Genomic DNA, 26482 nt, shown 5'->3' on the forward strand with positions numbered 1-26482 from the left:
ATAGGTAATCTGTGTTACCGAATTGTCACGCGAGACTCATATGACACGAACAAAATGGCGACCTCCGACGATTCGTTGGAAATATTATTAAGTAAACAATTGTTGTTGTTGTTTTAAAAATAAATAAACCGCTCAGTAAAAATCATTCATATCTTTAAAAGCTTTAACAATCATTGTAGACTTTATATGTTAAATACTGTGCACTCATTCATTTAAAAGTTTCGCCCTTTTTAGAAGCAAATTTCATTAAAAATCTATTTTAAAAAAATGAATCACAATGAAAATAATTAAAATAAAGTTATTAAAGTTAAAGAATAGAAATTAACTGATCAGACTAATCTACTAGATAGACTATTCAAATCTAGATCCCAGATCTAAATAAAATAGATCTACTATTTTCGCAATTAGACATATTTGAAAAGATCACTTTATATTTGAGATTATAAATCAGTAAATAAAAATCTATTTTCATAATTTTGCTTCCTGATTTTTCTTTAATTTTATTGAGCCTCACTCATTATCATATCTAGAATCTAGATATTATATCTAGATCTATATAATTTTTATATAATAATTTATAGATGATAGACCTAGACTTAGACTATACTATTGGACAGTGACAGTCATATCATATTATGCTTAGAAATATAGATCTAGAATCTAGACCTATATATAGGCCATTATAGGGAGGTGAAATAAAAATTTATCTTTGAAAAAACAATTTTTCATTACTGACATTAGTACATCAAAAAAATACTTTAACAGAACTTTCCAATGGTTTATAAATTATGACTGCATGTTTGACAGTTAAAAAGTTGTGATTTTTTTGTGGTGTATTGAGTGTTTTTACTTTTATGTCTTATGTCTATGACGAAATTTCTTTATCAAAAACTGTAAATCCCATAGCCAACAATGTTAACCGTATTCTGAACTTTTCGATATGATGCCCATGAGATAGCGCGATAAAACTTGGTAGAATTATAGCCACGCATGATATCTAGCGTGAAAAAAAATATTAATGTTCGATTATTTTCCTGGATCCTGTATTGCTGAAAACAAAAAAGGGGGTATTTTTGATAATAAATTTAAAAAAGATAATTAACTTTTTTTTTAAAATCCTCATCAAGCATTAATTAGGCCATTGTCTAAAGTAATCGATAACACAACGTTAAAACTTCTCACATTTCATTCAAAAGTGTTATAAATTTCCAAGTGCAGCCTATGTAAAAAAAAAACATCAAAAAATGCTTAATGAGCGCCTAAAGGCAGCACGGAAAAAACATCTCCTAGATACCCCCCCCCCCCCCCTACTGGTCCACAACTGAGATTGGACCAGCGCTCTGAGCATGCTATAAGCATGAAAGTAGCGCTATATAAAAGCAATAATAATAATAATATCTCTAAATTATCAGTCGTTTTTTACTTTCGAACTTCATGGTTTTTTGGCCCAGCTAACCTTTAAACTATATGCATTAGCTATCTAAAAGCATAAGCATGAAAGTAGCGCTATATAAAAGCAATAATAATAATATCTCTAAATTATCAGTCGTTTTTTACTTTCGCACTTCCAGGGTTTTTTGGACTAGCTAACCTATAAACTATAGATCTTGTAGTAGTAGTAGTAAAGTAAGTAAAGTAAAGTTCCCCTTTCAGACCTTTTGATCAATATAGTATAGTAGCTGGATATGAGCAGAGGCCTGCAGACCTAAGTCTTGATATTATGGTACTGATCTACTCAATTGGATTTAGATCTGTCGAACATGGAGAATGTTCCCTTCACATTTGCCACAAAAATAAAAGTAGAGTGAAAATGGGTTTACATTTGACTAGAGTAACACCTTTAGTAAAATCACTAAATTTAGAAAGCCTTCAGGACAGAAGACTCAAAAGTAAAGTAGCAATTATACATAAAACACTGAACCATAATCTTCAAATACAAAAATAAGCTTTCTTGGGAAGACCAATTTGAAAATCTGGCAAAAAAAGTCACACAACAGTTAATTATCTTAAACAAACTTAAATGAACATCTTGGCTAATTTTTTTTACTGTGGGACAGTTTGAAATCTGCTAACATAGTATAACATATAACTTGTTGGTAAGGCAATGTTTCTCCCAAACTGTTGTACCTCTTGGACAGTCTTATAAAAAGAGCTTTAAAAACCCTACCATATTTAAATGAATTTTTCAACAAAAGAAGTCTAAACAAAGTCACAAAAATCTTAGAAGATAACCGCCACTTGCTCCATTATAACTACATCAAGTCATACTGAAGTGGGTGGCTTCTGTCCATTAAGGCTAGAACTGAAGGGTACAAACTCTTGTTCCTTACTCTTTCAGACAGTCTCAGCACTATGGTGGGAAGCGTGGTCGAGAGGCCAAGTGCACTTGGCTTGGCTACCTAGAAGGGGGCTCGAGGTTCGACACCCGACTTGGGCAGAGTGGTGTTTACTGAGCGGAAAACCAACTCCTAGATACCCCCTCCCCCCACCTGTCCACAAATGAGATTGGACCAAAAAGCGCTCTGAGCATGCTATAAGCATGAAAGTAGCGCTATATAAAAGCTATAATAATAATATTCATTGATTAAGAAATGTGAAAAGGATCAAGACATCAGTGTGTTGTCTTTTCTCTTTTATGGAATATAGTTTTTAATTTAAAAACAAGCAATAGAAAAAATAATACTTTTTAAAAACAAAGCATATCTAAGGGAAGGAAGCATTAAGTACTGCCATTTATCTGAAAATTATGGGGTTTATCTCCCTTTTCTGCTATATGAAGCAAAATTAATTAATTAGTACTAAATTGATTAACTAGCTGGTTAATTTTTGGATTGAGTTGGTTGTATTTTTATCGACTGAACAATTATACAAAGTTTCAACTTGATCAAATAAAAAAATGCAATAAGGGGACTAAATCCACATATATATCCACACCTCTCATTAAGTAGCATTTATTCCCCTTATTTCAAAATCAAACAAAATAATTAATCATCAACAATTAATTAACAAAATTGTTTAATTTTTTGATTGATTGACAGAAAAGTTGATATAAGATTTGTAAAAAAAAAAAGTCCATGTAATCACAACAAATTTCCAATTAAGATTAATTAAGCTGTCTTAGTCTTTGTTCATACTGTCATCGGCAAGTAACTATGTAACATTGCATGTGTTCTAGATCGTGCAACAGATCCTTCCCTGAAGGAGCCAGACTGGGACAAGATAGCTGCGTTTTGTGATAAAGTTGTTATGGAACTAGAAGGGCCACTACTGTCAACTAGGCTACTGGCACACAAGATTCAGTCTCCAGTAGAGAAAGAGGCTCAATATGCTTTAGCTGTAAGTTTGTTTTCTTTAAGCATAATAGTTACTTGTTTTGCTCATATATCTTATCTTATATAATACAGACGTTACTTCAAAAAAGAAGATGATTACGTCCTACTCATCATGCATTTAGTCATGCATATTAACCAATGACTTAAATTCTGCCAAGTCACTGGTTTTCCTGGCTAGCTCAGGCAACCCATTCCATGCTCTACTAGCACTAGGGAAGAAGGAGTATTTGTACAAATTTGTCCTAGCATATGGGACGAGGAATGTGCCTTTACCTGAACTCTTTTTTTTTTTTTTAAAGTTCATTTTGCTCTTTACCTGAACTCTTTTTTTTTTTTTAAAGTTCATTTTGCTCTTTACCTGAACTCTTTTTTTTTTTTTTTAAGTTCATTTTGCTCTTTACCTGAACTCTTTTTTTTTTTTTTAAAGTTCATTTTGCTCTTTACCTGAACTCTTTTTTTTTTTTTTTAAAAAGTTCATTTTGCTCTTTACCTGAACTCTTTTTTTTTTTTTTTTAAAGTTCATTTTGCTCTTTACCTGAACTCTTTTTTTTTTTTTTAAAGTTCATTTTGCTCTTTACCTGAACTCTTTTTTTTTTTTTTTAAAGTTCATTTTGCTCTTTACCTGAACTCTTTTTTTTTTTTTTTTAAAGTTCATTTTGCTCTTTACCTGAACTATTTGAATAATTTTAGAGACTAATAAGGAACATCTAGGTTAGTTCATATTAAAATATTTAAGATTTCATAAATTGCACAATATGTGTGACATTTGATATGTGCTCCACAACATTATCGAGGTAACCCCAGGTTCATATCCCATCCACCATCATCCTGCAGGAGGCTTGAGCCTAAGTGAACAAGATTTGTTTTTTTTCATTTTTTGCATTTAAAAAGTGATCATGATAACATAACCCCAGATGCCCCCTTTTTTCCCCTTCCCAACAAGTCCAGACAAGTCATAGGATCATAGCACATTGAGAAAACTAAAAGCATAAAATTGTGCGAAACAAAAACAATTGGTAAAAATATTTCTAATTGCACAGATTTATTAATGTTTGTCTAGATCTATTACAAATTTAATCACATAACTTATCCAAACTAATTAATACAATTGCACTTAAATAAAATATAAGCTTTGTTTTTTTAAATGTATTTTTTATATGTTTTTCTTGTTTTAATGATTATTTCAACTTTTGATTTATTTCAGACATTGGAAGCATGTGTGAAAAATTGTGGCCGATATTTTCATCAAGAAATAGGAAAATTTAGATTCTTAAATGAAATCATCAAAGTTGTTTCCCCCAAGGTACATTGTGTCTCTAAATTTCCATTTTGTTTCAACTCCTCTTGAAATGTAATTAGAATTAACATTATTTTTTTTTGTCTTTTTCTTTTTCTCTCTCTCTCTCTCTCTTTCTCTCTCACTCTCTCTCTCTCTCTCTCAGGCAGCTCTTAAAGACTTTTAGCTTTATTACAAACTATGAATTATAAATAGAAGTAAAATATGCTTTTTATTTTTAAGCACCTTCATTTTTTTGTTTTTTAAATCAGTATTTAGGCAACCGAACGTCTGAACAAGTAAAGAAAAAATGTATTGAAATTTTATATAGCTGGTATAAAGGACTAACTCATGAGCCCAAAATAGCAGAAGCTTACAGGATGTTGAAAGCACAAGGAATAGTGAAAGAAGATCCCTCTTATATGGACAAGGTAATTGCTCAATTCACTGCCCTCTGGGATGAATGGGATTCGTAACATCAATTATCATTCTGTCAACTGGGTTTACAATTTTACATGTGACATACTGCACTTATCCTTCATCTTGTAGGCAATGCCTTATCATTATCATTCTTTCTATTTTTGTAGATTGTCATGAGAATGTGTTTACAATATACTATGTATGTCTAGTGTTTTTTCCACCTCATGTTTATTCTGTGTATCAAACACATCAACAAAGAACATAGTTCTCATCTCTGCCTGTGATTCGCTCTGGGGCATAGGCCACCAACCAGCTTCCTCCAGTTGTCTCAGTTGAAGCAAGCATCTCCAACTGTCCATACTTCTTTCCCATCTGCTTCCAAATCAAAGCGTCATGTATTTCTGAGCCATCCCTGCTTCCTCTTTCCTTTCCAGCCTGAGCGATGGGCATAGTTGCTTAGACTTACTTAGAATTAGGTACTCCTGCGCCATTCGGCGCATTGGGCAGCAAGCTGTCTCCATAAAGATCTGTCGTTGGCAATGTCTGAAGCCTCCTCCCACCTGGTGTCCACTGTTCTGATGTCCTCCATGACGGTTTGGCACTAAGTAATACGAGGACATCCCTGTTTGCGCTTTCCTCGTATTGGCCTCCATGTCATCGCAACTCTTGGTATATGTAGTTCATTTTGTTTTAGAACATGTCCTGCAAACCTCATCTCAACTGCAACATATGCATGTGAGACATGGAAGTCATCTGTCAAAATTGAGAAAAGGCTAAAAGTGGCTCAACAAAAATGGCTGAGACAAATTTTGGGAGTCAGTTACACAGCTTGGGTCTCAAACAGGGAAATCCTTTGCAGAACTGGGAGTCGAACACTAAGTGAGGTTGTGACAGGGCATAGTTGCAATGTTGTTTTATTAGTACAGCTGTAGTTCTTGGAATTGTGGGAAATGTATTTTCTAGTTTGTCAAACTTCCTTTGAACATTTTGTTTCCTTGAATTTATTTTCTAATTATATATATATATATAATATAACACACTACAACTTTTTTTTCCCACCACCATCTTCAGACTTTTGATCCATTTCCTCCACCTAAACCAAGAAAAGCAGATTTTGAAGATGATGAAAAAGCAAAGGTAAATAAAGAATGTACACAAATTTTTTAAATACCTCTCAAATTTTCTTTTACTTTAGAAGCACAAACATTTTGTTTTCCACATTAGTTTTTCTTGTTTAATGCTCTTTGACATCTGACATATGTTGCTACTATAAGTTGTTTTTTGGTCTTCTTTTTCTTTAATTGTAGTTGATGAAGGGCATAGCAGCTCAACTATTTTAATTTAGTCCTGTAGACCTGTAATTGTAAAATGTTACAGTATTTTGCACATGTTAAAGCTATGCAATAAAGAAACGGTTGGCTACTGTTTGCGGCGTGGTGGCTGAGTGGTAAAGCACTTGACTGAGTGTTCTGCGTTTGAATCCTGGTGAAGACTTGGATTTTGCATTTCAGGATCTTTGGGCGCCTCTGAGTCCACCCAGCTCTTATGGGTACCCGACATTAGTTGGGGAAAAGTAAAGGCGGTTGGGCGTTGTGCTGGCCACATGACACCCTCGTTAACCGTAGGCCACAAAAACAGATGACCTTTACATCATCTGCACCATAGATGGCAAGGTCTGAAAGGGGTACTTGGCTTTCTAACTTTTGCTTCTGTTTGTACACATTAATTCTACGAGCTGTTAACAGAACAAATTGTATTTTGTTTCCTAGACTTTAGAAAAACTTTTGCGGAGTAAAAACCCAGAAGATTTACAAGCGGCAAACAGACTGATCAAAAGTATGGTGAAAGAGGTAATAAAGCATAACCCTTTTTTTTTAAACTAATGGCTGTCTGATTGGTTATGTTCGATAAGTTCATTCTTTAATTTTGTAAATGAATTCTTTATACAACCAACAGGATATGGAAAAAACAGAGAAAAGATCTCGAAGAATTAATGAGTTAGAGTCTGTGCGGAATCAAGTCAAGCTTCTTACGGAAATGATCAGCCAATACTCATCTGCCAGCTCTTCTAAAGAAGAGTTAGAAATGATGAAAGTAATTTATTCTTGTTTTGTTTTTGTCTTAGCTCCCAGCACATTTATATTACAATTTAAGTTCAATTATTGTCATTGCATAACATAATCATTAGGTTTTCTTTAAATTAAATTGAATTTCTAGTCATTAACACATATATTTCCAGGAACTGTATGATAACTTAGAAAAACAAAGACCCAATTTGTTTCGCCTGGCGAGTGATACAGATGAGAATGATAATGATGGCATCAGTAAGTTCAAATTTGGTCTCGTCATGTTAGTTGTATAATTAGGATGTCTTTAACTTTGGTTATATATTTGTTTCTTTTCTTGAACCACAGATGATATTTTAAAAGCCAATGATTCTGTGACTCGAGTGATGACTTTGTACAAAGAGACATTTGAAGGAGAAAAACCAGCTGGAGATTACACTGTGGGGGCCAAAGGTTAGTTAGTTATAATACAGTGATCATGCATCGACTTAAAGCTTTGCTCATTTCTTTATAATCTTAAGGGTCGCAGTGAAGTGAATAATTTAGACATTTGTTGTCATAGTACTGAGTTCTAACTTTGCCTGCTTTCATTATTGATGTCCTGCAAGAGGAAATGTTTTATAAAAGAAAGGGAAATAAAGGTTATCTGTTTCACTTGAATTCATGAAAGCAATTTTTGCCTTGCAAAGACCTTCGGAGAACAGTACTAAAGAAAAAGAAGATGAGGCAGACGGAATTAAGTTATAGGAAGTCATAAAAGAATGGATAGGCCTGCCTTTGAAAGAGGTTCTATCCAAAGCAAGACAGACAGAAAGGAATGGAGAGAAACTGTCGACATATCTTGTGTGGTGCTTCAACGGTCCCACAGACTAAAAGATATGTGACTGTGGAGAATTTTAGGCTACTGATAAGAAATGAAGTTTTTTTTCAGACATGAGGTACCAAACCACAGGAGAAATTATATGATCTGATGCCCCAAGAGAGGCTTGGTACTAAATGACAAGGGAAAATTTCAGGATAATATGCACTAAAGAGTGTAGGTCATGAACACAGGAAACGTTATGATAAAATGTCTTTAAGATGTTAAGTTTAACATCACAGGAATGCCCTTGAGATGCTAGATGGTTAATTTACTGTACTAAAAAAAATTTTTGTAACAAGTTCATTATTTTATTGTTCACATTTTTTTTTATTTTCTCCATGTTCAAATATGTAGATTCATGTCTCCTTGATCTTGGCCTAGATGGCAGCCACAAGACCATCAACCCAACTTCAGCTACATCCACTGCTGGTTTGTTAGAAAATGACTTTAAATCTTTAGGTACAAAAGTATTCTTTTCTCTTGTACACATGTCTATTAGTTACTATATAAAATATAATATAATACTGAATATATAATAAAATATAAAAACAATCATCAGAATTTGATAAGTGTCAAATTGTAGTGTCATGGAAATAAGTTTGTTTAATGTTTTCTTCCTTCAGGTTTGACAGACATGAATGACTTTGGAAATCTATTTAATGGCATGTCTGCACAACAGCAACAGGTTAGAGCAACACTTACACTTCACTATTGTCAATATTTGAATGTCTTAGTTTTAGATATAGAATTTTTCCTTTGGCTACTTATATGCCCATATTAGTTCTAGCCTTATCACGCTCATATCTGCAATATTTTAAGTTTCAATATCACTGGTATGGCAATCTGAGCATTAAAATTAAAAATAAACTTTATAGAATCCTAAAGGCTGCTGGTAAAATCATTGGCAAAAAAACAAACCCCATTTGGGCAGTTGTTTGAGACAAACATCTATAAAAAAAAAGCTAACAAGATCCTCGAAATAAAGAATTACCCTTTGTGTCAGGATTTTGTGATTTTACCATCACAAAAGAGATACAAGACACCGATAGCAAAGACAAACAGACACAAACGCTCTTTTGTTCCCCTGGCAATCAAATGTTTTTTGTTTGGTGTAATGCACAAATTGTAAGCCAAATTTCCATACGGACAATAAAGATTATTATTATAAATCGTAGAATGTCATTTATTCTAGTTTCTGTCTTTATGTTTTTGATTTATGTTTATGTTCATGGTTTTTGTTTCTCTGTTTATAAACATAAAAGCATTAGTAAAAATTATTTTTTTTGTTACAGCCAGCTACATTTCCTAGTCTCCATCCTCAGACAGCATCTCTAGCAAGTCAACATTTTCCCTCTCCATCTCTAGCATTTAGTGGAATGACAGCGACTCCCTCGTTGCAACCTTCATCAAGTCTATTTTCAGGTTTGTGCAGTGCTTTCAGACAATATGCAGTCAAGTGCTATTAGTATTTCTTGTACAATTACTGTACATGTAGTGCACTTAAAAGTATGGTTATTAGTGAGGTAGTCCTGCCAGTGTATGCCTGTTGTAGAGTGAGGCACCTTTGTTGGAAGTGTTGGAGGAGCCTTAAATGCCTCTTATAGAGCACCCATGAGAGCCATACAAAAGCGAGGTGAGAACCACTGCTTTAAAGACATTGATGATTGGCCAAGAGACCTGTTCTGCTATATTCTGTTAGAGGACAGATTAGAAAGTACTAGTTACTGTTTGACAACTGCGCTGGGTTGGACATTATTAGCATGGGAGATGACTGCATGTCAAAGGCCATCTGTTTTGACAAGCTTAAAGAGGTATCGCGTAACCGAGGTGCCCAACTGAAGTGCTATAAAGATCAACTTATACTCACTATATGGTATAGTGGAATGCAGGTGGCAGTAGATGGCCTCTGAAAGAGACAGCTGGATAGCTTATCACAAAAGTCACAGGACATACATTTGAGGCCCTAAGAAATGCCTTTATCAAAGACAGGTGCAGAAGATGAAAAGAAAACTTAAATAACCTCTGGCGGACAACAGATTTTTCAGATGTGGCAAAATATGCAGGTCGCTATTGGGTCTGCATAGTCATGTGAAATGATGCACTCATCCTTAATTATCGAGTTCATAGACAGTTCTACTTTTTAAAAATACCCTCTTGGATCTTGCCGTTTTCAATTTTACTGCATTAACTCCATGAAGATAAGATTTCTCGACATGATTTTTGCAATGTTTAAATGTATTAACTAAAATCACATTAGTCTGTTATCTTTTCTCTACGCACTTAGCTGGTCCACCAGCTTACAGTGCTATATCTCACAGTATTCGACCCACTGTACCTAGCAGCACTGCAGACCCAACACTAAGTGTCTTCAGTCAGCCTACTCTGAAGAACATGTCCAATTCCACACTAGCTGATCTAGACATACTGAATCAGTCTCTGCAGGACTACAATCTTAGCAAAGAATCATTTCCTGTGAAAACGTAAGTAGTTTATTTTAGTGAAAGTAATGTAACATTCTGGAATATGTTGTTGTTTCACTCTAGTTGACAATGGCATAATGTGAATGTAACATTTTGAAATACTAGATAACATTTTGAAATACTTCGTTGTTTCACTAGTACATTAACTTATAGTAGTATGAGTGTAACATTTTACACATGATTTCTTTTTTTTTACTCTATAAAGCCCTGTATTTGTACTAGCGTAGTATTATGGTTTGTTGTTTATCTTCTTATCTTATAAATTATTGATGCTACTCCAAGAAAGAAGATAATTTACGTCCTACGCAAATCCGTGTTTCAATCTAGTCTTGCATGTTAATCAGTGACTTCCAATTTGCCAAGTCACTGGTTTCCCTTGCTGATTAAGGCAATCCATTCCATACTCTAATGGTACTAGGGAAGGAGCACTTGTACAAATTTGTCCTAGCATATGGCATAAGACTCAATATTGCCCTGTAATAATACTGATGTAGCATTCTGGGATATATTGTTTTTTTACTCTATATTGTCCTGTAGGCCTACTTTTATTGATGTAGCATTCTGGGATATATTGGTGTTTTACTCTATATTGTCCTGTAGGCCTACTTTTATTGATGTAGCATTCTGGGATATATTGGTGTTTTACTCTATATTGTCCTGTAGTTTTATTGATGTAGCATTCTGGGATATATTGGTGTTTTACTTTATATTGTCCTGTAGTTTTATTGATGTAGCATTCTGGGATATATTGGTGTTTTACTCTATATTGTCCTGTAGTTTTATTGATGTAGCATTCTGGGATATATTGGTGTTTTACTCTATATTGCCCTGTAATTATACTGATGTAGCATTCTGGGATATATTGGTGTTTTACTCTATATTGCCCTGTAATTATACTGATGTAGCATTCTGGGATATATTGTTTTTTTACTCTATATTGTCCTGTAGGCCTACTTTTATTGATGTAGCATTCTGGGATATATTGGTGTTTTACTCTATATTGTCCTGTAGGCCTACTTTTATTGATGTAGCATTCTGGGATATATTGGTGTTTTACTCTATATTGTCCTGTAGTTTTATTGATGTAGCATTCTGGGATATATTGGTGTTTTACTTTATATTGTCCTGTAGTTTTATTGATGTAGCATTCTGGGATATATTGGTGTTTTACTCTATATTGTCCTGTAGTTTTATTGATGTAGCATTCTGGGATATATTGGTGTTTTACTCTATATTGCCCTGTAATTATACTGATGTAGCATTCTGGGATATATTGGTGTTTTACTCTATATTGCCCTGTAATTATACTGATGTAGCATTCTGGGGGTGACTGGTCATTTCATCCCCGGTCACTTCATCCCCGGTCATTTCATCCCCTGGTCACTTCATCCCCAATTAAATATTTTATATATAAATATGATTATGTAGAATGCTTTTGGACATTTTATGACTTGTTACTAATGCGTTTATAGTGTTTCCTCTTCCACTTTGTTTTCTTAATGAGAAATCTTATATTATTGTAAATCTGGGTGTGTACTTAGCTATAGCGCTTCTATTGGATGTGGGGGTTGTAATATCATAATATTATCCGGATCGAAGGCCAAGGTTTGGTAGAAGTTATAAAAAAATCATTTGAGAGATAGAAGTGCGATTAGAATAATTATGATCATGCCGCTGATAACTTATCATCAAAGACCAAGGTGTGGTGATAGTATGACCATGTTTCACTTTATTTTATTTTTCAATCGCTCTTTCTTGACAATGGGCGCATCATTTTTAGCCTTGAAATAAGGTTTTATTTTTTTCTAATAAAGGCGGAGTTCACCCATCCTCGTGATATCATGTCGCCTGTATAAGTTTTGCTTTAATTCCTTGTAAACATTAACGTGTTACAATTTTGTCATTTAAATAAAAAATGAATACATTAAATATTGCTCATTTTATGATTTTTTAAATTACAATTTGTTAGATAAAAATGATCAGATGATGAAAATATCAGGGGATGAAATGACCGGGGATGAAGTGACCAGGGGATGAAATGACCAGGGGATGAAGTGACCAGGGGATGAAATGACCGGGGATGAAATGACCGGGAACCCATTCTGGGATATATTGGTGTTTTACTCTATATTGTCCTGTAGTTTTATTGATGTAGCATTCTGGGATATGTTGTTTATTTCAATATTACTATGTGCCTTTGTAGTAGTACTCATCAGCATTTCTTTTTCTAAATGACTTTTCCTTTTTTTTTCTAAATGACGTTATTGCCTTTTATTTTCACTGTTTGGGGGGGGGGGGGGGGCATTTCATTTGATATTTCTTATGAAAATATCTTCATGCTTTTTATGCTAATAAGTATCACTTCATTTCAACCTGCTTTCAGACTGTATATCAACAGACAGTGGGTGAACTATTTATATCATCAATCTCTTTTGATAGCACTAGATCATAAATATATCATGCCACAACTGTTTCAACATACATTGAGTGATAACTATTTCATTTTCAGTTTTTCTGTTCTCTCTTTACATATTGAAGTAACTCCAGATAAATTTAAAGATATGCCTCAAAATAAAAACTAAGAATAAAACACAAAATTTTTATTTAAAAAATAAAAAAATAAAAGACAACTTTGCGTTTGAAATGACACATTTAACTAAATATAAGTTTCCATATCAAAAGTCTCTATTACAATAAATTAGGTTTGAAACCATACATGTTGGTGCAACATATATTTATGACCTGCTCTTATTTCATTTGTGTGTGTGTGTACGGGATGACTTTTTTTTCTATGCCATATTTTCCTTTTATCTGCTTGCATTTATCTTAATTTTTATCTGAATAATTTTTACAAAATTGTAATTAAATCAAGTCTTGACATAAACCTCGCAGGATAATATTTGACCATCCTTCTGTTGCATTCTCTTTAGCATACTTAAATATCAAAAAAATTCTGCTTCAACTGTATTCTAAGACATTTCAGAAACTTGAGCTCTGCCGCAGTATAATACTCAAATCACAGATTTAATTATTCATAATATTGAGAGCAGCAAACGTTAATCATCATTGTCGAACAACTCCATTTTATACTAAACTTAGTATATTTCTGTATTTTTAACTTTTCATAATTCACTGTCTTTTTGGTTGACTCAAGAAAGATGATACCAGCATGAGTGCATTATGGGAATCTTTAACCTTTTCTCCTTGATGCATCAAATTTGGTATGAGGAATGAGTTTTTCCCAATACTTAAAATGCTGGCTAAAGAATGCCCATAATAGTTTAAATTAATTGTCTGTAGCAATAGATCTAGATGTTATCAAACGATTTGACAGCTATTTCTATAACCTAATCATTTTGTCTCTATTTTTTGTGCTATTTTTTTTTCTGCTACGGTGAGGAAAAAGTCTTTTACTGAGTAAAATAAAAAAGTAAAGTAAAAAATAATTTTACGTATTGAATTGTTATATGAAATTATTATTTTTTTCTTTTTGGTGTATTGTTTCTTGGTATGGGGATTTTTTCTTTATCTTAAAATTAAATCACAATCTAATTTCCTAATAATTTCCCATTGTCAGGTTACACATAAAGTAAAGCAGCTATTATAAATATTATTCAAGACTTTCAAAGTGCTATGGTCCTGTATATGATATGCTCTTTTACCATTTAGAATTTGAATGTGACCAGCAATGTTAAATCCTTGAGCTGTCTTTCCTTTTACTTCTATCTTGTAAATGTGCATGTTTTCTCTACTATATAATCTAGATTACACTTTCTAATTATGCTTTTCTTTGTTCACTTCAGTGTTCCAGTCAAGTTACCATTGAACCAATTAGCTGCCAATAAAGCAGCAGCAGCATCTGTTGCTGTCACTGCCAGTACGTCTGCTTCTGTCACAGCCAGCGCCACGCAACTTGCCAATCAAGCTATTCTCAAACCCATGGGGCCAACCTCCTCTCCACAAATGCTGCCAACTGCAGCTGATTTCTCTCCTCTAGTCAGTGCTGAGCCAGCTCCTGAGCTCTTGCCTCTAACAGATGTCTTTGTACCGTTGGAAAAAATACAACCTGGTTTGTGGATTTCAGTTGTTGTTTTGTAGTTAGACTTAGACTCCCGCACTGTTCAGCGCATCGGACGACAAGCTGTCTCCACAAAGATCTGTCACTGGCAATGACTGAAACCGTTTCTCACCTGGTGTCCACTTCTCTGAGGCTCTTCATGAAAGTGTGGCACCAAGTTATATGAGGACGTCCCTGTTTGCGCTTTCCTTGTGTGTTTTTATAGTATTACTTCCATTATTATTGACCAGTGACTCATTTGGGCGCATCCATTGCCTTTCGAGACAAAAGGAGCCATATATATATATATATATATTGACCCCTGCTTACTTGTAAATTTTTTTTTGTTGGTATGAATTTACAACTTTTTCAATGTAAAGAAAAATTCAAATCAACAACCTAAATTGTAGATGTTGCATTTGTTAATTTTTACAGTATTGATTTAACTAGCGAATTAAAATCTGTTCATTACTCTACCAAAGTTATTAAAATAAAGAAAATAGCAGCTTTTCTAAACTCATCACATTTACTTTGGTATTATGCAAACACCTGGGTCTTCATAGCCCTCTTAAATATTTCATTCATTCGGAATCTTTAGACTTAAAGAAAATATCTTATTATTATTAAAGAAAATGTCTTATTATTATTAAAGAAAATGTCTTATTATTATTAAAGAAAATGTCTTATTATTATTAAAGAAAATGTCTTATTATTATTGTTCTACACTAAAGTTCCCTTTAGGACCTTGCGGGTGATGTTAAGGACTTCTGTTTCTATGGTCAACTGTTAATGAGCAGGGTGTCATGTGGCCAACACAACATCGTTACTTCCCCCAATTAAAGTCAGCCACCCATTAGAGTCGGGTGGAATCAGGGTCGCCCTAAAAATCCAGAAAATCAAAATCCTAATATTCACGTTGATTTGAACCCTGGTTCGGAAGCCAAGCGCTTAACCACTCAGCCCCCCCCCCCCCCCCCATTGTTCTACATTGCTCTGTGATATAAAATTCTAAACATCTTTCTGTAAAATTTCAATCCTTTCGTGTTTTCTATGACAGCGCCTGACATTCCGTCTGTGACGGCGTATGAAAAGAACAATTTAAAAGTGATGGTCCACTTTACCAAAGACAGACCCCGACCAGATGTGATTGCAATGGTCATATCTACAATATCTACCAACTCCAGCCCAATAGCTGGCTTTGTCCTGCAAGCAGCAGTGCCTAAAGTAAGTTCATCAGCTATTAAGAACTGTTGTGAAAGAGAGTGTTTAGCAGTACTGAATGGATTATGAGAGTCATTGTGGTTAGCAGTACTGCATGGACTGTGAGAGTCATTGTGGTTATCAGTAGTGCATGGATTATGAGAGTCATTGTGTTTAGCAGTACTGTATGGATTATGAGAGTCAGAGAGTCATTGTGTTTAGCAGTACTGTATGTATCATGAGAGTCATAGTGTTTAGCAGTACTGTATGTATCATGAGAGTCATAGTGTTTAGCAGTACTGTATGGATTATGAGAGTCATTGTGGTTAGCAGTACTGTATGGATTATGAGTGTCATAGTGTTTAGCAGTATTGCATATATTGTGAGTCATAGTGTTTAGCAGTACTGTATGGATTATGAGAGTCATTGTGGTTAGCAGTACTGCATGTATTATGAGTGTCACATTGTATAGAAGTAATGGTATTGCCTGTATTTTGAGTCATAATGTTTAGCATGTATTATGAGAGTCTAAGTATTTTACAATAGTGCATGTATTATGAGAGTCATAGTGTTTAGCAGTACTGTATGTATTATGAGTGTCACATTGTATAGAAATAATGGTATTGCCTGTATTTTGAGTCATAATGTTTAGCATGTATTATGAGAGTCATAGTATTTTACAACAGTGCATGTATTATGAGAGTCATAGTGTTTAGAAGTATTGCCTGTATTATTCATGGGCTAACTTTTGTTTGTACTGTTGGCAGACGATGAAAGTAAAACTCCAGCCTCCTTCAGCAACAGATTTCCCAGCCTACAATCCCATACTTCCCCCAGCGGCTATCACTCAAGTCATGTTGGTGGCTAACCCTAAGAAGGTCTGTATAGTTTATGAGTATGTATGTTACTTATATAAAGGACAAAGTTTTGAACCTTGCCCTGCAGTTATATCAGATCATTCACACTATGATAATTCAGTTGTTTTTAGACTGAACACTGCAACATGTCATTGTTCTCATTATCAGTTTTAAAATGAATGCATTATTTTTGCTATTTGTACATTTACTTGTGGTTTAAGAAAAAGTAACCACATTCATTGGTATAACAAAGTATTTAGTTATTGCTCAGTTCAATTTAGATATATCAGTCTAGTAGAGATTAACATTGTATATTCTATGTTCTATATTCTAAGGGGAAGCTAGAGTAGGCTCATGCTGAGGAAAAAATTTGTATCAGAAATAAACTCCCTTTCTAAGCTATACTTATTGAACACTTAAAGTTTGTATGTTTCGGGTGTTCTTATAGAATTGAAAATTATTACATTCTAACCCCGAATCCCATACAGTACAGCAGGGAATGGTGGTGGGCAGGGTTGGAACACCAGACCATTGAGAAGACCACACGACTATTTGTTTTTGGAAGCTGTCTAAAATTACAATACACTCTGTTGTTATATCAGCTGAGGGGATAATTACAACTGACCTTTCAGACACTTTCAAAACTCTAAGCATTCCTAAGAGGATCCTTATGACCTGTCAAAGGGCAGTACAGACTTACCATCAAAGGGCAGTACAGACTTACCAGAAAATTTCTCAGTGGACACTGTTAAAAGAGGACTAATACGGATTTTGTTTCCCTTTTATGAAGCTCAACCCTGGCAGTGCCAGAGATTGAAAATTAATTCACTTCCATGATAATAATCTTTATTATCTGCATGGAAATTTGTTTTACAATTGTGCATTGCAAATAACAATACATTATTAGAGTAAACATTGTATACAGCAGCATCCAATAAATATGTGATTAGGTTTTTATCAAAATTAAAACTTGTTGGAATATTTGTGTTCAAATTAAAATAATGCACTGTGCCATACGGAGATTGGCATGCCAACCTTGAGTAATTAATATTCCATCTAATCATCTTACAAACTACTGTTATACATGGGCTTTAACACCAATGAAAATGTGTCAAATGGGGTATCCCTATCGGGATGGCTGCCTGGTCGTGCGGTTTGCACGCTGGACTGTCGTTCGGATTTATCGATGGTCGAGGGTTCAAATCCTGCCCGCTCCCATCCCCTGTCGTCCTGCTGGAGGTTTGGACTAGGAAGTAAACTATCTTCAACTCTGAAGAAACATCCGAAACATGTAAAACATTTTACAAACAAAACAACAAACAAAAATGTAGTCCAGGTTTTGTTTGTATTAATTTTTACGAATCCTAAGGCTGTTAAATGGTCAGGGTAGTTTTACCTAGAAGGAATGAAATTAAAATACACACTACATTGGAATGTGCTGTTGATATATTTTCATGTTTTTTTTTTATCACTCCAGGAAAAAGTCAGATTAAAGTATAAACTTTCTTACACCTACAACAATGAGCTGATATCAGATGTTGGAGATATTGAAGGCATTCCTGTCCAGTAGTCATCTGATTACATGCTGGTACTGCAACTTTGCATATTTTTAGTTTTTTACTCTAGAAGTGTGCAAACCAATAAAAATTCCTGTCAACTGACAAGGGGCTTGAGTCTAAATCATTGAAGTATTTAGAACAAAAGAATGAATGAAAGCTTGACCTTTTGGAAAGTTCATCCAATTGATTTGCACACTTCTTGTTTATATTGTATGCACCTATACACACAAAAATTGTATGACTGGGATGATAAAAATGGGAGAAATGTGTACATTGTATTATTAAGTTAAACTCCATTGTGATCCTTAGTTTGATATTACAATGACTATAGTTTTTAAAACAACTGGAGAATAGAAGTACTTCCATCACTTTTTGAAACTAAGTGGTATAATATACTAAGAGATTACTGCAGTCTTAAAGTCAAGCCTCCTGTAATTAGTTCAAAGTCTTGCTGCTGAGTTTCAAATATAAAACTGTGTTATGTCCTATGGAATGATAGTAACGTTGTGAAACCTCAGTTCTGAAACCTTCAATTTCTGTAACATTTTAGGTCTAAGTTGAGATTTAGATTCATGTGTTTCTTAAAGTGTCATCTTCTTTTTAAATGTTGAAATCAATTACAGAATCAAATAACTAGGATAAAATGTTGAAACAAGTTAGGTCATGATTCAGAGAAATAAAAAATCAAATTTTATCCCATAGTTTCATAGTAAATACTTTTTTAAAAAATTAAAGTAACGAACATTAAATTTAAAAAATCAAATAGATCTAAGGCAAGATAATTTACTTAGTAAATCAATAAATAAGTCAAGATATTCAACTATGTAAATCAATTTAAAAAAAGAAATGAGAAACAAGAGATGCTTCTTTGTCCTATTCTTTTCCTTACAGCTAAATATCTTCAAATTTCTTTGTACCTATCAGTAGCTCATCCTCCTATATGAGTCTAGGAGACTAGTGGTTGCTTTAAACAAGTCTCATTGGAAGGAAGTTTTCAGTATATTTTTATTCAGTGAATACATTAGTAATTGTAAAGTGAGACTTGTGATCTCACATCAAAACTCACTGTGAGTTAGAGCAGATTCTAATCTATTTTGTAGTTCTTGAACATGAGTCATTGGGATATTATTTTGGAGCTTACAAAGAAAATTTTTGATAAACCATAGAACTTTTTCAGAACAGCTGCTAGACTGTTATTAATTCCATTTATGTTTAAGCTATAAATAAACAACAGATTAGGAATATTAAAAAAAATAGAAGAATCAATTATATGCATTTTTTCTATACCAAATAAATAACAGCCAATAGTTACCAGTCTTATTATATAATTATATATTATTTATAAGACTTCAATACCATATTATTTACTAATAGTTGCTGACATTTCAAAGACAGAGATATGATCTAGTTTGATCGTGTTGACCAAATTCTGTCTTTATGATTTTTATCCTTGAAATAATTTAGTTTGTAATCTTTCATTAAATATTTATGATGAAATATCAGATTAGGCTTGACCTTGACTTATAGTTTGTGATATATATATGTATATTGTCTTGAAAGTTTTCTTGGGGGCGGATATACCAAACCCATGGAACCGTTTCTGTATTCTCTCTGCCAATTGAAATCAGACAGAAATTGTTCACATTGTTTATTTATTTGAATCTATTAATATGTGATGTTGTTCTTGGTTACAATAACAGATTAAAAAAAAATTTTTTTTGTCATCCAATGTGTTTTTTTGTGTGTTACTTTGTAATATTGATTTTTCCAACAATTGATACTAAAAATGCCATGAAATAAAATATATGTGTACATGTGTGACTGAGAAGCATAAACTGCTTTGCTACTTATCAAGGAGACTTGAGTTCAATGTCCCATCCAAGCTGAGTTGTTTGCTGAGCCCCTAAAATAAAAACCTTCTCCCTACAACAAAAGATCATAGTGCACTAAACATCATGCTATAGCATGGAAGAGACTAAATTAAAGCAGCTATTTCATTCATTCTGTCAACACTTCTCCCTACAACAGAAGATCATAGTGCACTAAACATCATGTTATAGCATGAAAGAGACTCTGAATTAAAGCAGCTATTTCATTCATTCTGTTAACACTTCTCCCTTTTGTATCCCGCACTATGCTCAACATGATGTAATGCTCTAGTATCTTGGATGGTCGCTTGGTTGTGCGTGCTGGATTGTCATTTGATTGTCTCAATGGTCAAGAGTTCATACCCTGCCACTGCCATTCCCTGTTGTCCTGCGGGAGGTTTGGACTAGGAAGTAGATATATCTTGAAAGGTATTTTCACAAACTTTGATGCCAGTCACAATGATTGCATTTAAAATGTGTGATTTCCTTTCAAGTCAATATAAAGTAAAGTTCCCCTTTCAGACCTTGTGGTCTGTGGGGCAGATGATGTAAGGGCCATGTGTTTCTGTGGCCTATGGTTAATGATGGTTTCATGTGACCAGTATAATGAACAACCGCCTTAATTTTCCCCAACTAATGTCAGGTACCCATTAGAGCTGGGTGGACACAGAAGCACCCAAAGATCCAGAAATTTAAAAAATACCAGGATCTGGTTCGGAAGCCAAGCAGTTTACCACTCAGCCACCACGCCTCCAAGTCAATATATAACACTTTTACTTTTCATATCAATGAATAAACTCATCCCAGGTACAAGAATACATTTTATTGAAGAGCGTACAACAATTCTGAAATGACATGACATCTAGTAGCACTGACATAACATTTAGTAGCACATACACACACAAAACATCTGAAGATTCAAATATTTCAATCAGGAAAAAAAAAAAAGTGAAAGACTTTTCTAATTTATAACACTTAAAACAACACCAACTAAAGACTATTACATTTTAAGTTGAATTCAATCATGAAAGATACAATCTGGCTTAGTTTAGAACATCACGTGGAAAGTGGGTGTTGCATCACCAACAAGTGACAGGACTTGGATTTTTTTTTTTAAATATGATTCCATTAAAAAACAAAACAATATACAACCTATGGTACTTCAAAGTCATAACTCCACATGCTTTAACTTGCTGCTCATAAATAGAAAGTAGCCCCCCCCCCCCCCAAACTAACTAAAAAGAGGGTAGATTACAATTTCAATAGAAAGGATTGTGGCACAGAACTAGTAAAATATGGAAGGCATCTACCATCCTCCCACAAAGGCAGTACCCACACATTTTTTATTTTTTTTTACATTTTCAATCCAATTTTACTTCCCGGTAGAGGAGAAAAGTTCACATTTATTACTACCAAATAAAGGATCTGTTACAAACAAATGTCCACTTCACACTAGACACTTTGTTACATTTATCCTCTGCAGCCTTTAGCAAACAACTGAGTGTATCAAAATATCAATGCTGACTTATGGAACTAGTAACAATATATTGTACATAGTGGCTGAAATAATAGTATTTACTTGTGATAACCTAATACGACAGTGAAACATGGAGGTAAAAGAAATTTGATCTATCACGGGTAACAGCTGAAGTTCCAGCAAAGAATTTGCCACTTTGGAACGAGGTCATACATCAATGTGACCTACATTCTTATTTAGTTGACCAAGTCATTTTCAAGAGCAAGAATGCATTCAGATATCCCAGGGTTACAAACAACTGGGGAAAAAAAAGAAAAGGGGATCCACTTTTACAGGCATTAGGAACACAATCTTGCTAACCATTGAGGTTACTGGAGCTAAGCAGAGAGAGAACTTTTAGAATGGCTACCCAAGGCCAAGTACAACCTAACAAGAATTACTTCTAAGATCATCTTAAAGCTAGTGAGTCATTCATTTGATTTATATTCCTTTTTTTCTCATTCATTCCATTAAAAAAAAAAAAAAATACCCTGGTACACTCCACACTAAAGTGAAGCTCAGGGCTTTGCCTAACCTTATCTAGTATTCAACTTGCTAATTAATTTCATACTTTAGAATCAACTAACCAGAAACTGATCTGATCCATCTTTTCCATCACAAACTAACAGTCCATCACAGCTTTACATTTGCCTTAAAAATAACTGTCACCTGGGAGTTTTTAGTTTCTTCACAAATATTTTTGCTAATTTTCCTTCACAAATTTTGTTGTTTGTTTAACAGTAGAACAACAATTATTATCAAATAATCATCATACAAAAGTCATTAAAAATATATATTTCAGCAAGAATTAACCAACACTACACATATAATGTCCAAAAGTCCCAACACTGTATGGTAAACAATATTTAGTTCTAAGTATACAATGGCCAATAGTACTGTATGGTAAACAATATTTATTTTTAGGAAACATACTCTGTGAACCAAGTCAACAATTGTGAAATAAACATAACAACATCTTTCCAGCTAACACAATGAGTTAGTACCGTAGCAGTTGAAACTTTTATCAAAATACTATACTAGAGTGTTGATTAAAAGGTTAGATTTAAATGCTTTCAGTGTCTTGTTTAACGAGAAAGAAATATGCCAAGTTTTGCAAGGACACAATAAGTTAAACAGATTTTATGTACAATAACAAAATGAACTTCACTTCACTTCTTCCTCGTGTTCGGATTCATTTTTGACCCCCACAGAATTGTCCTCCCCCTGACCACTTTCACTGTCCTCTCTCAATGAGCTCAAGTCATCTGCTATGTCCAGCTCAACCTTTATGTTGACATTACTCAGATGACAGCTCTCATCTGTGGAATTTAAACTGTCCGCTCCAGTGTCTGTGGAGTTAATACTGTCTGTTCCATTGTCTGTTGAATTTAAATCGGAATCTATGTCTATTTCAAGGGAAGGGTCTGCCAATATGTTTTCCACACCCACTATACACTGTTTGACAGGACTGACTTTCACAGAATTACCATCTGATTTGGTAGGTGATGGTTCGTCTAGTCCTTCCACTGACTGAATTAGTTGAAGCTGAGAGAATCCTCCTTCTGTGCTGTTGGCAAATAATTCACTTCCATGAAATACAAGATGGCCATTGGGACCCATGACCACCTCACCATTCTGAGTCAGCATAAGAGTACAATCAGGAGAAATGATCACTTCCTCTGTCCCTCCATCTTCTGTGAGCACTACTTCCTGAGTTGTTACAACTTCCTCTTCCGTAACTTCTTGATTATGGCCAACCACTAAATCTTCTGTGAATACAATTTCATCCTGTGCAAAACAAAACAAAAAAAAAAGTGATTACTCTAAAGTCAAATAAATTATGATTTGAACGACTAAGAACACATTTTTTTAAAATTTGAAATCATTGCCCGAGTTCTAAAAAGTTGGCAATTGTTTTCCTGTTAAAAATAACCATATAATCAGGCCTTCTTACATAACTCACACACTTGATTTTTAGATCCATTAGAAATTCTTCCACTCTAGCTATCTTTCAATTCTTATCGCCTTATTCAAGGTTTATCGCCCCCTTCACTTTTCTATATATATACCCGGTATATTAAAAAACAAAAACTAAATTAATTACAAATGATTAAAACCGATTTTTTATTATTGATTTATGTGTTATCATTGATCATGAGCCTGTATGCAAAATTGGATCAGTAGAAGCGGTGGACAAATCGAGTACAAAATCTAAATATCCAAGAAAGATAGAAAGTTAGTTAAGCATTGTAGATGTGTACAATACCTCTATGCTATCCTCTTGTTTCAATGAAACTCTTTTGTAGGCATCTACATCACAGGTTTCCATTTCATCTTCACTCTCATCTGATGAGATGTCAGGGTACACACCAGCTTTCTTAAAGGAATGCATCAGCATGGCCCTGTTGACCACTTTAGAGTAAGCTTGGCAAGCTATCTCACCAATACTGTTTCTACTGTAGCAAGGGCCCGCAGCTGACTTCAGATACCTGCGCCGGGCACTCTCATACTTATGCTTGAGCGCTTCAGAGCAATCCACCTCCAGCGGCTGCAATAGATGAGTTGTATGTGCTGGGATGAAGGAAAATATTACATTGTTCTGTCTTCCCCACTCACTCATGCCAACAAACACGTGGCTCCTTGAGCCATCCATTAACACCAATATGGGCTCGTTCTCCTCACGCTCAACATGAGCTAGAAAATGTTCATTAAGATAGCGCCTGAAGATCTGAGGAGAGCATTTCCCTGTATCTGAAACCGATGCATTCACATTGGCAGGCATGCCTTTCATCATTTCAGGACGCAGTCTGTTCGACTGGAACACAAAGAAGGGAGGGATGACCTTCCCAGAAACACTACCGCACGCTATCAAGGTTGTATTGGTATAATTGTCTGTTTTGAACTGGTGTCCAGCTTTACCAGAAACAATCCCATGATCGGTGTTGAGGGTGATTTCCATGATATTAAAAATACTGTCGTTCTTTTCCAAAAGTTTGTACCTGTCTATGATTTTTTTGATCTCGTCAAAGTATGTCCGCACTGTATGCTCGGCATCGGACTTGTTCCTTAGTTTACAACTCAGCTCTCGAATAGTTGGCCAACGGTTGATGAAACTGTCAACCCATTTTGTAGTAAGTCCATTCGAACGTGGATCTCTTTTACCCTTTTCTACTGCCAAATCGGTAGCTATTTCAGCCAGTTCAAGACGTGTATAACGATACCCATAACGAGCCATAGTAAAGAGAAAATGTGCAATGTGTGCCTCCTCTTCATCTGTCATGAGTAGAGGTGGGCCAGGCCTTGTTGTATCGATGCTAATTCTACCGTCTACTCTATCTCTGAGAGTGGTAAGAGGAACACCAAATAGTTTAGCAGCCGCATTCACAGATATGCTGCTGTCCTTGACAGCTTTGTAAGCAGCCTGCAAGGCTTCTCTGCTGTACAATCTCCTCTTTTTGATTGGTTGTTTCTGTGGGTTCGGAGAATCAGATTTTATCCCAGGAGCAGGTAATACAACCGACAATTTTTTTTCTGGAGATTTCCTTGACCTTGGTGACTTTTTGGACTTCTGAAAAAAAAAAGTCATTTTAAATTACTGAAACTAAATCTTTCACATATTCCTCGACTTGACTAGGCAGTACAACAAAAATTTAAAAATAAAAATACACTGATAGAACTTAAATTGTAAAAAAAATCTAGATTTAAGATTTCCAAGGTGATAATGGAGTGCTCATTGGGTTGCAGAGCCAGACCAGCTAGTACTTATTAACCCTTGCTGGTAGATCACTTGGCTTTTATCTATCATATCATATCCATCAGACTATCTTGAATAATCTTAGTAAATCTAGATTCTAAATTCTAGTCTAATCTCTAGACTCTACTCTAGAATCTAGATTATATTTATCATTATAGATCTAGAATCTCTTGACCTATTTCACAGCTTGATTCAACTTCCGTTAGTGAACTAGAAATGACTTGGGTGACAAAAATCAAGACTTTTCCCCTCTCAAATAAAAATTAATAAAAATATCTCCCCTACCACTTGTCATACAATGATAATTTAGTATGGTTGGAAATATTTTTTCAAGCCCTTTTCAACCATATAGTCATATACTTCATATACTATATAGGTTTTATTAGTGTATTGTGAGTTTGAATTTTTTTTGTATCAAACTACCTAAATCTACAGTCTACTCTATGAGTCTTAAGTTAGTTAAGCTTATCATGCTAAGGATAAATCATGATAAGAAGGAAGTTAGTAATTGTTAGACTAGGACTAGTTACTAGTAGGACCGTGCTTTTGAAAGCATCATAATTTTGCTCATACTCATATCCATTATCACTCATCCCCATACTATAGTCATAGTGTCAGTCATATGACTCATACTAAAACTAGATCTTGATTCTCTAAAGTCTAAAGGGACTAAAGTAATCATCTCATTCTGACAGTCACACTGAGTCACTGACACTCTGTGACTCGTGACTGTCACAGAGACAGTGTCAACAAAAAGTTGAAAAACAAACTTTACTTAGTCTTAGTGACTTAGTTTTAACTTCATTATTAATTTTCATTTTTGAATTATATCCTCACAAACACGTGGTGACCTTATGGACATGTACATTTAGATTCTAGACCTAGATCAATATTGGCATGAATTGCACTTGAGCCACTTATTATTATACAAGAAAATATGAATACTCGATAACTGGTGGCTTAAGCCAGAATTTTCTTAATCATATAATGAACCAGAAAAAGAAGTGCTTCACGTGTAATATAATATCTACCAACTTAATTTCAAAAAGAAATTAACATTCAATAATGTAGCTATGAATTATACCTTCTTAGACTTCATTTTTATTTAACCTAATATAACTATGAGCGCTCAAAAAAACAATATACGAAAACGTGTCGCAAGAAAATGGTGGACGGCGGACTTGTTAACAACGAATAATTTAAAATTAATAACCGGAGCGGATGTTTTGTTTTTA

The 26482-nt window shown here is 34.3% G+C and overlaps 2 protein-coding genes across 3 annotated transcripts; one reads left to right on the forward strand and one right to left on the reverse strand.

Moving 5' to 3' along the window:
• The first annotated feature begins 19 nt into the window (after nucleotides 1-19).
• LOC106063838 (ADP-ribosylation factor-binding protein GGA1-like) lies at nucleotides 20-19833 on the forward strand. Of its 2 annotated transcripts, XM_056021891.1 has the most exons (18): nucleotides 20-91; nucleotides 3176-3336; nucleotides 4537-4635; nucleotides 4881-5039; nucleotides 6100-6165; nucleotides 6798-6878; nucleotides 6985-7122; nucleotides 7268-7352; nucleotides 7443-7547; nucleotides 8311-8415; nucleotides 8580-8641; nucleotides 9249-9378; nucleotides 10241-10436; nucleotides 12820-12837; nucleotides 14240-14505; nucleotides 15551-15717; nucleotides 16461-16571; nucleotides 18028-19833. In XM_056021891.1, exons 1-18 carry the CDS (start codon nucleotides 55-57, stop codon nucleotides 18118-18120), a joined length of 2079 nt encoding a protein of 692 aa, XP_055877866.1. In that variant the 5' UTR covers nucleotides 20-54; the 3' UTR covers nucleotides 18121-19833. The 2 variants fall into 2 exon arrangements, with proteins under 2 accessions (XP_055877866.1, XP_055877867.1); XM_056021892.1 differs by lacking the exon at nucleotides 12820-12837.
• Nucleotides 19834-20785: 952 nt separating this feature from the next.
• Nucleotides 20786-26453, reverse strand: LOC106063827 (uncharacterized). Its single transcript, XM_013222299.2, has 3 exons — nucleotides 26332-26453; nucleotides 23760-25061; nucleotides 20786-23281 (listed from the first exon to the last, which is right to left on the reverse strand). Exons 1-3 carry the CDS (start codon nucleotides 26344-26346, stop codon nucleotides 22658-22660), a joined length of 1941 nt encoding a protein of 646 aa, XP_013077753.2. The 5' UTR covers nucleotides 26347-26453; the 3' UTR covers nucleotides 20786-22657.
• Nucleotides 26454-26482: the final 29 nt, after the last annotated feature.

This window comes from Biomphalaria glabrata, chromosome 2 (genome assembly GCF_947242115.1).
Source record: "Biomphalaria glabrata chromosome 2, xgBioGlab47.1, whole genome shotgun sequence".
Classification (NCBI taxonomy): Eukaryota; Metazoa; Mollusca; class Gastropoda; family Planorbidae; genus Biomphalaria; species Biomphalaria glabrata.